This window comes from Ranitomeya variabilis, chromosome 5, assembly GCF_051348905.1.
Source record: "Ranitomeya variabilis isolate aRanVar5 chromosome 5, aRanVar5.hap1, whole genome shotgun sequence".
In the NCBI taxonomy this organism is placed as follows: domain Eukaryota; kingdom Metazoa; phylum Chordata; class Amphibia; order Anura; family Dendrobatidae; genus Ranitomeya; species Ranitomeya variabilis.
In genome coordinates this window covers 197,186,760-197,199,132 of record NC_135236.1, presented here as the reverse complement: position 1 = coordinate 197,199,132, position 12,373 = coordinate 197,186,760, and the positions used below count along the sequence as shown (strand labels likewise).

General features: G+C 41.7%; 1 protein-coding gene across 5 annotated transcripts in view; it reads right to left on the bottom strand.

Annotated features, from left to right (window-relative positions):
- The window catches only part of FBN1 (fibrillin 1), a 408,947-nt gene that overhangs the window by 124,202 nt on the left and 272,372 nt on the right, over nucleotides 1–12,373 (bottom strand). For all 5 annotated transcript variants that reach the window (XM_077263717.1, XM_077263719.1, XM_077263721.1 and 2 more), the window contains 4 exons: nucleotides 5,152–5,271; nucleotides 4,504–4,641; nucleotides 4,237–4,287; nucleotides 1,398–1,523 (listed from right to left, as the gene is read on the bottom strand). In XM_077263717.1, coding sequence (XP_077119832.1) covers nucleotides 1,398–1,523; nucleotides 4,237–4,287; nucleotides 4,504–4,641; nucleotides 5,152–5,271 — 435 coding nt within the window. The remainder of the gene's footprint in view (nucleotides 1–1,397; nucleotides 1,524–4,236; nucleotides 4,288–4,503; nucleotides 4,642–5,151; nucleotides 5,272–12,373) is intronic.

Here is a 12,373-nt window from a genome sequence, read left to right as displayed (position 1 = left end):
TAGAAATCCGATAAACTTTGGAAGCAGAACACCCATATCACTATTATAATATTTATTAGTTCAATTACAACAATAATTAAAAAAACTATATAAGAATAGGAGTGTGGAACAAGGAACAATCTCCTCTATGGGCCAACTTCATAAAGCTAATGCAAAAAAATCAAGAATTACAAAGTAAAGAGACATGCAGGTCAAAGCACATGATTAGGTATATATGTCCATGTAACTCAAACTGTGCCAAAAAAGTGGCTCCAGTATTATTGAAAGAATCCTACAGAGAATGGCACAGAGTAAACACATAAATAGATGTCTCAAAACAATTTGCACAAAGTCAATGAAAGTGCAAATGCAGAAAACCTCAAAATAAAAGGAATAGGATGCATTCCAATGAAAGATTGGATCAGCCTGGAGGTAGTCAAGTACAGACCTCAATGCACGTTAGACCTCAGCTTCCACGAGGGAGGTGTACTAGAGGGGTGTACAGGTCTTCTCCATCTATACCTCTGGCCTGGGACAGGTCATAAAGTCCCATGGCTTTTAGATTCTAGTACCACCTATACACGGACACTCAGATCTACATATCTGGCCCAGATGCCGCCTCTCTGCTATCTAGAATCTCAGAGTGTCTATCAGCCAAATCCTCCGTATTCTCATCATGCTTCTTATAGCTTAATGTGGACAAAACCAAATTCATCATCTTTCCTCAATGCCACTCAACTCCCCTACCTGATCTATCTATCACAATAAATGACGTCACGCTTTGCCCTGTACCAGAAGTCCACTGCCTCGGTGTAACCCTTGACTCTGGCCTGTCCTTCAAACAGCACATTCAAGCTATTCCTATCTCCAGCTGCCTCCAACCCAGAAATATTTCCAGACTTCCCGCACATAAGAGTCTATCAAGAACGGAGATGTACTAATGTCAAAAAGTGCCAGGAATTAAGAAATGTTCTGTCGTATATAGAATTTTTTATTTATGAAGGCATTATCACATGGTTAATACAGCACTAATAGCTCATAGCTTACATATCAAACGCCAAACCCAGTGTTAATTTACAAAATAGTGTTATGAACAAAATCCTTCTCTTGCTTTTGAACCAAAACTATTTTAGCTTTGTGTGTATACACATTTAATCTATAATTTAAATCAGACCCGCAGAGCGACTAGCAACCAATGTACTGCAGCTTTGTAAGTTTTAACAATCTGCAAATTCACCTATGAGTCATTGGAATTGCAAACTGGATTGTGACAACAGAAATCTTTCATACAAAAAGCAGTAATAAAAACATTTTTGGTTATATCATTGTTATGCAAAATTCTTTGGGGAATATTTGGAAAGAGCTACAATAAATATTTCTATGTGGATGAGATTTCGCAAAAGTCTGAGATATTATACCAATGCATGTGCGTCCAGAAGCATCAACCTTCATTCCAGGGGGGCATTCACAGACAAAGGACCCGATTGTGTTTCTGCAATTGGCATTGGTGCAAATGCCGGGAAATACCTCACATTCATTAACATCTGCAACCAAAACAAACGAATGTTGCATTAGGAGGGGGACACAAAACACACCATTTATCATACAATGCTTAAAAGTAGGGTGTGGAGCGTTCCCAGCTGCACATAGCTCTTATATCGTGAGCTTGGGAGGTTGAGAGGAACATTCTAAATTAAAGGGATACAAAAACATTTAACCTGTGGTAATACAATCATAGATTCATACTGAGCATATATACCAATATCCAAGCAAAGGAATGAGCACCGCTCATTCACTTGGAATTGGGGCACTTAACTGAGAAGCCAACTGAGGCAAAGGAATGACCGATTCTGCATAATATCTTTTGTTTGATTTAATGGTACACATAATTCACATTTAATGGTATAACTGATGCCTTCTTTTCTCCATAGAATACGACTATAAAATACTTGAGGATTAAGGAACATTCCAGGAAAAATTATGTAACGTTATTCCAGAACAAGACTTGAGGTGGTGGTCTTTGGACCCTCTTTTCCAAAAAGGCTCTGTACCAGGCATAATGAAATGTATATATTTTGCCAGTTGTGTTTCTTTAAAAGAATATAAACTAGAGGGTGCTAGGATTTTAACAATTATCACATTCTCAAATAACCCAACTAACAGACTTGTGGTGAAAAGAGGGGCTCAGTTTTACACAAGTGGTGGTCATGCCCTAAAACTATTAAAATTATTGGTCTGATCTTGTCCGGATTATGTTGCAGATAGTAAGAATAACCCCATCAGTGACCCTGGAAATCAGTCTCTTACACTAAGTTGTATAGAAAACACCTAAATCTAGGCTTCAATTAATAAAACATTTGCTTGCCGTTGCAAGTATCCTGATTTTCACATGGGATTTTATAAATATATCTGTCTTTTGAGCAATCGATCGAGGTGACACAACCCCCTCTGATCTACAGGCACGTAAGGTCTAAGGTGCCGGCAAAAAAATATAAAAATGCATAAATGTTTAGTTACTCTTTAATTTTTGACTATAATCAATTGTGTATGTCCTTTCTTTTTTAAATAAAAAAAAATGAATGTTGTTTAAAAAAGCAATCAAAAAGAAGGTTGGATTGATACTATCAAATAAAAATGATAATTTATCCTTTTTTAATATTAATATGAAACCAATTACAAATACATTTCTTACTGTGCTTCACAATGGTATCTTTTGGAGCAAAAAAGATTTGCAAGACCCAGTTCCAGTGGCCACATTGGTGGTCCGTGTACACTGGTGCAGACACCTGCGAACCTCCTCCTACTACGGCATTCCTGGCTCTTCTTCTCATTTGTAAGATCTGTGACATTGCGGCATAAAACGTGCATGATGTCATACTAGGCCTACTAATCAGAAGAGGCACTGGGGACCCATGCAGGTAGCAAGACGTTTCCAGGGTTTTGGTCCTACTGCTATGGACTATCAGGATCGCCACTTGACCAGGATATTGCAAATATTTTTGCTCAATTGTGAACTCTTTACATTCACAAATGTCAAATGTTAATACCTTGATAGAAAATACACATTTTCCAGTCTTTATATGTAACTCTTATCTGCCTGGTATAAGTGCAAGTGGTTTAAACCAAGTTAAAGGTAAGTGTCTCTATGTGACTACATATTTTCACAAATTGCATGCTTTAATCAAGGGTTTAGCTATGGAAGGCCATGTGCCAGGGGAGTGCCTGTGGGGTCTAGGCTAGAGGATTTATAAGCAAAGTTAGAGCGGTGACCTGAATTTTTGACCTGGTAAAAGACAACTTAGGTACAAATGTACAGTATTCATACTTGTTGCACTTAGGCTTATTTGTCTAGTTGTAAAACCCGAATGAACTGGGGCCCCACAAAATGATTTAGTTTGCTGCTGTTATGGAGATCCAGACAGTGTGCTTGATTACATAATTATCATCTGGAAGCGGGCATTAACACATAGCTAACAATTCTACTTTTTGCATAGTTGTAGAAGGGACCACCTTTTTATGAGTGTTGCTTTTGGCAAGCTTTTTCCAAGGCGTTTTCAGGTTTGTCATGGTGAACATAAGACAAAATCATAAGCCAAAGTGTTGGGTCATGGGGCGTGAACTCTCTCAAGTACATAACAAGGGTCTTTAGAGACCTGACATCAGGGAAGAGCTGTGTTCTCAGTGCGTCAGTGGAAGTATCTAGTTGTCCATTATCCTGGCTCTTACAAGTTTTGGCCACCTTATGTTGAAGTCAATGAAATAATGGCAGAAACATTGAGACAACAGAAATTTTGAGTCTGGAACTATTTTTTTTATTTTAGAATTTATAGAAAAATATTAAAGGGAATCTGTCCCCATATATTTTTACCTGTGACCATACCAGCTGACAGCTGCATGCACCCTTGCATTAGAAGGTCCTCACCTTCCTACACTTTTTTGCATGTGGTTGTACAAAGGAAGTCTGTCAGGACAAAATGACCATTCATAGTAATCACAGGTGCTTGGTGCGGCCTCGGTGCGGCCAAAGAGCTCAATGCACATTTCCACCTGCTAGTCCTGCATCTACCTCTTCCCCTCTCTTCTCCGATTGTTCTGGCTTTACAAGAGACAGAAAATGGTGGAGAGAGATAGAAACTATCTGATAGAAGCTAAACAGTGCACTGAGCTCCTGAGAACAGTCATTTTGTACCGACAGACTACCTTTAAACATTTTCACTGCTTATTGCAAACAATTAGAACTGGAAACCATTACTTTACCTTGACAAATATTGCCTTTGGTTCTTGCAAAACCTTTACCGCAGACATGATCTATTGAAACAAAGAGCCGAGTAATTGTAAATTTACAGTTCTGTTATTATTGTTAAAAAGGGCTATGTGTTATAAGTATGCAGATTCATAATGTAAAATAAAAAAAATCCACTGGAAATATTGTTAATAATTTAATATTCATGATAAGATATTCCTTATTTCATAGAAAAAAACAATAAAGAATAAGAGGAAAAGTCTAAAAACTCATTCTATTACCGACTTCACAAGGTTGACATGGACTTCCCCAGGCTACTCCTAATGTTGAACAACACTGAGATCTCAGAGTGGCTCCATTTATGTTAATTTCGCATCTTCCATTTACTATGTCTTTCCAGCACGTGCCCTTTAAAGTTTCTGTAGAAAAAATATTATTACTAGATTGAGAATATCAATATAGTGACCCAAAACAACGATAAGATTCCTCCAAGTGTATGAGTATAGAGTCTGTACTGCCAAAGATCTCTTTATCTGCTTTCTTCATGTTAACTTTCACCTGTGACATCAAACATCAGTGCAGACAGCTGCAGAGACTTTAATTCATACCTCAAGTTACGCTTGGAGTCTCATATTTTCATAACCCCACATGAGACAATGTGGGAGAATGAAATGTGACGTAAATATGCATCAGCGCCTACAGTAATGTAACTTCAAGTTTGTGACTCCAATGCAAAATCTTCAACATGATCCTCAATTATCAGAGATCTTTAATAGTATTGATCTCCTCATATCAGCCTAAAGAATCTTTTGGGTCTCCTTTGGCTTCAGGGTCCAAGATAAACTGCAACCCCTGCACCCATTATAGTTATGCCCCTATTATCCTGATAAAGAGCTTACATGCCCATACATCTAAGATTATTCACTTACCAACACAAATTGTCTTTGTTTCATCCAATGTGCTTCCAAAGGAACATTCACACACAAAAGATCCTGGGATATTTTTGCATGCACCATTGATGCAGGGGTTCGACTCACATTCATTGATATCTAAAATAAATGTGGAATTACTTCAGAATTGCAGCTTATACAAATACACCAATAAAATAAGTTCCAAATGTATTGTCATTGAAGTTGCAGATTTCTACCCTACATCACAATAATTACATTTAGGGCTCACACTCATTTGCAAGAAAAACGGACAAGTGCAATCTGATAAAAAAAAATCGGATTGCACTCTGACCAATGTTATTCAATGGATTACATCTTATCTGCGATTTTTTTCTCAGCTGATATCGGACTGAGAAAAAAAATCGCAGCATGCAAGCCTAAGGGTGCGAGAAAAAAATGGCACAGCACTCGGATCATGCGAGTGCTGTCCGAATTTTACGCACCGGTGTCCTTTTAAAAGCCAGTAATTAATTTGCCTCATACAGTAAAATCACAGAGTGACAGGTTAGAATAGATAGAATACACTATGTTCCAAATTATTATGCAAATTACATTTTTATCAGATTTTCCTAAATGGTCGGTGCAAATGACAGTCAGTCTAATAAAAGTCATCACCCGTTAGAGTATACATCAAATTTTATTGAAGAAACCTCCCAATTATAACAGTATAATCTCCAAAATGAATAAAAACTCAAAATGCACTGTTCCAAATTATTATGCACTGTTCCAAATTATTATGCACAGTAGAATTTCTAAACATTTCATATGTTTTAAAGAACTGAAAATGCTCATTTGTGGAATTTGCAGCATTAGGAGGTCACATTCACTGAACAAAAAAGCTATTTAACGCCAAAACATCCCAACAGGCCAAGTTACATGTTAACATAGGACCCTTCTTTGATGTCACCTTCACATTTCTTGCATCCGTTGAACTTGTGAGTTTTTGAAGAGTTTCTGCTTGAATTTCTTTGCATGAAGTCAGAATAGCCTTCTAGAGCTGCTGTTTGGATGTGAACTGCCTCCCACACTCATAGATCTTTTGCTTGATGATCCTCTAAAGGTTCTCTATAGGGTTGAGGTCAGGGGAAGATGGTGGCCACACCATGAGTTTATCTCCTTTTATGCCCATAGCAGCCAATGACTCAGAGGTATTCTTTGCAGCATGAAGTGTCATGGTTCCCAATGGCAAGGGAACGTCAGAGAACTTAAACAACAGACTAGCTCTTGGGTGATGGAATCTCGAGCTGACCGTGAGCTAAACCTACCACACAACTAACAGTGGCCGGGTGGCGTACCTACGTTTTATCCCTAGACGCCTAGCGCCAACCGGAGGACTAACTAACCCTAATAGAGGAAAAGACAGACCTGGCTTACCTCTAGGGAAATTCCCCCAAAAAGGAGACAGAAGCCCCCCACATATATTGACGGTGAGTTCAGAGGAAAAGACATACGCAGTATGAAGGTAGGTTCAGCAAAGCGAGGTCCGCTTACTAGATAGCAAGAAGATACAATAGGGAACTTCACGGTCAACTGAAAACCCTATTAAAATACCATCCCGAAATTACTTTAAGACTCATGTGTCAACTCATGACACCGGAGTGGCAATTTCGGCCCACAAGAGCTTCCAGCTACAGAAAAATAACATAACTGAGAACTGGAACAAAAATGCAAAACAAACTTAGGACTAAGAGTCCAACTTAGCTGATAGTAGTCTAGAAGCAGGAACATGCAACAGAAAGGCTCTGGTTACATTGATGGCCGGCACTAGAATAACTGAGCAGCAAGGCTAAATAGGATACACCCATATCCTGATGGAAACAGGTGAACAGAGAAAGTGAAGCACACAAGTCCAGTACCACCAGTGACCACCGGGGGAGCCCAAAAACCAAATTCACAACAGTACCCCCCCCTCAAGGAGGGGGCACCGAACCCTCACAAGAACCACCAGGGCGATCAGGATGAGCCCTATGAAAGGCACGGACCAAATCAGAGGCATGAACATCAGAGGCTGTCACCCAAGAATTATCCTCTTGACCGTAGCCCTTCCACTTGACCAGATACTGAAGTTTCCGTCTGGAAACACGGGAGTCCAAGATCTTCTCCACAACGTACTCCAATTCACCCTCAACCAACACCGGAGCAGGAGGCTCAACGGAAGGCACAACCGGTACCTCATACCTGCGCAATAATGACCGATGGAAGACATTATGGATAGAAAAAGATGCTGGGAGGTCCAATCGAAAGGACACGGGGTTAAGAATCTCCAAAATCTTATACGGGCCGATGAACCGAGGCTTAAACTTAGGAGAAGAAACCCTCATAGGGACAAAACGAGAAGACAACCACACCAAGTCCCCAACACGAAGACGAGGACCAACACGACGACGGCGGTTAGCAAAATGCCGAGTCTTCTCCTGGGACAACTCCAAATTGTCCACCACCTGTCCCCAAATCCGATGCAACCTATCCACCACAGTATCCACTCCAGGACAATCCGAAGACTCCACCTGACCGGAAGAAAAACGAGGATGAAACCCCGAATTGCAAAAGAAAGGAGAAACCAAAGTGGCAGAACTAGCCCGATTATTGAGGGCAAACTCCGCCAACGGCAAAAAGGCAACCCAGTCATCCTGATCCGCAGACACAAAACACCTCAAATAAGTCTCCAAGGTCTGATTAGTTCGCTCAGTCTGGCCATTAGTCTGAGGATGGAACGCAGACGAAAAAGACAAATCAATGCCCATCCTAGCACAGAACGCCCGCCAAAATCTAGACACGAACTGGGTCCCCCTGTCAGAAAAGATATTCTCCGGAAAACCATGCAAGCGAACCACATTTTGAAAAAACAGAGGAACCAACTCGGATGAGGAAGGCAACTTAGGCAAGGGCACCAAATGGACCATCTTTGAAAAACGGTCACACACCACCCAGATGACAGACATTTTCTGAGAAACCGGGAGATCAGAAATAAAATCCATAGAGATGTGAGTCCAAGGCCTCTTCGGAATAGGCAAAGATAACAACAATCCGCTGGCCCGAGAACAACAAGGTTTGGCCCGAGCACAAACATCACAAGACTGCACAAAAACTCGTACATCTCGAGACAGGGAAGGCCACCAGAAGGACCTAGCCACCAAATCCCTGGTACCAAAGATCCCGGGATGACCTGCCAACACAGAAGAATGAACCTCCGAGATGACTCTACTGGTCCAATCATCAGGAACAAACAGTCTACCAGGCGGGCAACGATCAGGTCTATCCGCCTGAAACTCCTGCAAAGCCCGTCGCAGGCTGGGGAAACAGCAGATAATATCACCCCATCCTTAAAGATACCTGTAGGTTCAGAATCACCAGGGGAATCAGGCTCAAAACTCCTAGAAAGGGCATCCGCCTTCACATTTTTAGAACCTGGTAAGTATGAGACCACAAAATTAAACCGAGAGAAAAACAACGACCAGCGCGCCTGTCTAGGATTCAGGCGCCTGGCAGACTCAAGATAAATCAAATTCTTGTGATCGGTCAATACCACCACCTGATGTCTAGCCCCCTCAAGCCAATGACGCCACTCCTCAAAAGCCCACTTCATAGCCAAAAGCTCCCGATTACCAATATCATAATTTCGCTCGGCGGGCGAAAATTTTCGAGAAAAGAACGCACAAGGTCTCATCACGGAGCAGTCGGAACTTTTCTGCGACAAGACCGCCCCAGCTCCGATCTCGGAAGCATCGACCTCAACCTGAAAAGGAAGAGTAACATCAGGCTGACGCAACACAGGGGCGGAAGAAAAGCGGCGCTTAAGCTCCCGAAAGGCCTCCACAGCAGCAGGGGACCAATCAGCAACATCAGCACCCTTTTTGGTCAAATCAGTCAAAGGTTTAGCAACATCAGAAAAACCAGTTATAAATCGACGATAAAAATTAGCAAAGCCCAAAAATTTCTGAAAGCTCTTAAGAGAAGAAGGTTGCGTCCAATCACAAATAGCCCGAACCTTGACAGGATCCATCTCAATGGAAGAGGGGGAAAAAATGTACCCCAAAAAAGAAATCTTTCGAACCCCAAAAATACACTTAGAACCCTTCACACACAAGGAATTAGCCCGCAAAACCTGAAAAACCCTCCTGACCTGTTGGACATGAGAATCCCAGTCATCCGAAAAAATCAAAATATCATCCAGATACACGATCATAAATTTATCCAAATATTCACGGAAAATGTCATGCATAAAGGACTGAAAGACTGAAGGGGCATTTGAAAGACCAAAAGGCATCACTAAATACTCAAAATGGCCCTCGGGCGTATTAAATGCGGTTTTCCACTCATCCCCCTGCTTAATTCGCACCAAATTATACGCCCCACGGAGATCAATCTTAGAGAACCACTTAGCCCCCTTTATTCGAGCAAACAAATCAGTCAGCAGTGGCAGAGGATACTGATATTTGACTGTAATTTTATTCAAGAGTCGATAATCAATACACGGCCTCAAAGAGCCATCTTTTTTAGATACAAAGAAAAAACCGGCTCCTAAGGGAGATGAAGAAGGACGAATATGTCCCTTTTCCAGGGACTCCTTAATATATTCTCGCATAGCAGCATGTTCAGGTACAGATAGATTAAATAAACGACCCTTTGGAAATTTACTGCCCGGAATCAGATCTATGGTACAATCGCAATCTCTGTGAGGAGGTAGTGAACCAAGCTTAGGCTCCTCAAAAACATCACGATAATCAGACAAAAATTCCGGAATCTCAGAGGGAATAGATGACGAAATGGAAACCAAAGGTACGTCCCCATGAACCCCCTGACATCCCCAGCTTAACACAGACATAGCTTTCCAGTCAAGGACTGGGTTATGAGATTGTAACCATGGTAATCCGAGCACCAAAACGTCATGTAGATTGTACAACACAAGGAAGCGAATCATCTCCTGATGGTCTGGATTCATACGCATAGTCACTTGTGTCCAGTATTGTGGTTTATTACTAGCCAATGGTGTAGAGTTAATACCCTTCAGAGGTATAGGAACTTCCAGAGGCTCTAGATCAAACCCACAGCGCCTGGCAAAGGACCAATCCATTAGACTCAAAGCGGCGCCAGAGTCGACATAGGCATCCGCGGTAATTGACGATAATGAACAAATCAAGGTCACAGACAGAATAAACTTAGACTGTAAAGTGCCAATTGAAATAGACTTATCAACCTTTTTTGTACGTTTAGAGCATGCTGATATAACATGAGTTGAATCACCACAATAGAAGCACAACCCATTTTTTCGCCTAAAATTCTGCCGTTCGCTTCTGGACAGAATTCTATCACATTGCATATTTTCTGGAGCCTTCTCAGAAGACACCGCCAAATGGTGCACAGGTTTGCGCTCCCGCAAACGCCGATCAATCTGAATAGCCATTGTCATGGACTCATTCAGACCTGTAGGTGCAGGGAACCCCACCATAACATCTTTAATGGCATCAGAGAGACCCTCTCTGAAATTCGTCGCCAGGGCGCACTCATTCCACTGAGTAAGCACAGACCATTTACGAAATTTTTGGCAGTATATTTCAGCTTCATCTTGCCCTTGAGATAGGGCCATCAAGGCTTTTTCAGCCTGAATCTCCAAGTTAGGTTCCTCATAAAGCAACCCCAAAGCCAGAAAAAACGCATCCACATTGAGCAACGCAGGATCCCCGGGTGCCAATGCAAATGCCCAGTTTTGAGGGTCACCCCGCAGCAAGGAAATTACTATCCTAACCTGCTGTGCGGGATCTCCAGCGGAGCGAGATCTCAGGGAAAGAAATAATTTACAATTATTTTTGAAATTCAGGAAACGAGATCTATCCCCGGAGAAAAATTCTGGTATAGGAATTCTAGGTTCAGATATAGGAGCATGAATAACAAAATCCTGTAAATTTTGAACCTTCGTAGCAAGATTATTCAAACCTGTAGCCAAACTCTGAGGATCCATTTTAATCAGGTGAGATCAGAGCCATTCAAGGATTAGAAGGAGAGAGAGAGAGACAAAGGCTGCAATTAGAGCAGAAATGCAACTGAGTCAACTAAAAAGCAAGCTCAGAAGAAAAAAAAAAAAAAAATCTGCAGACTTCTTTTTCTCTCCTTTCTTCTGCCAACGGTTTTAACCCTTGGCCGGCCATACTGTCATGGTTCCCAATGGCAAGGGAACGTCAGAGAACTTAAACAACAGACTAGCTCTTGGGTGATGGAATCTCGAGCTGACCGTGAGCTAAACCTACCACACAACTAACAGTGGCCGGGTGGCGTACCTACGTTTTATCCCTAGACGCCTAGCGCCAGCCGGAGGACTAACTAACCCTAATAGAGGAAAAGACAGACCTGGCTTACCTCTAGGGAAATTCCCCCAAAAAGGAGACAGAAGCCCCCCACATATATTGACGGTGAGTTCAGAGGAAAAGACATACGCAGTATGAAGGTAGGTTCAGCAAAGCGAGGTCCGCTTACTAGATAGCAAGAAGATACAATAGGGAACTTCACGGTCAACTGAAAACCCTATTAAAATACCATCCCGAAATTACTTTAAGACTCATGTGTCAACTCATGACACCGGAGTGGCAATTTCGGCCCACAAGAGCTTCCAGCTACAGAAAAATAACATAACTGAGAACTGGAACAAAAATGCAAAACAAACTTAGGACTAAGAGTCCAACTTAGCTGATAGTAGTCTAGAAGCAGGAACATGCAACAGAAAGGCTCTGGTTACATTGATGGCCGGCACTAGAATAACTGAGCAGCAAGGCTAAATAGGATACACCCATATCCTGATGGAAACAGGTGAACAGAGAAAGTGAAGCACACAAGTCCAGTACCACCAGTGACCACCGGGGGAGCCCAAAAACCAAATTCACAACAATGAAGATGGTTTTGCTCCTGAAGGCACGTTTCTGCTTTTTAGACCATAGAAGAAAGTTGTCAGTCAGAAACTCTATATACTTTGCAGAGGTCATTTTCACACCTTCAGGAACCTTAAAGGGCCTTACCAGCTGTTTCCCATGATTCTGGCCCAAAACATGACTCCTCCACCTCCTCGCTGATGTTGCAGCCTTGTTGGGACATGGTGGCCATCCACTACTCCATCCATCTGGACCATCCAGGGTTGCTCAACACTTATCAGTAAAGAAGACTGTTTGGAAATTAGTCTTCATGTATGTGTGGGCCCAATACAACCATTTCT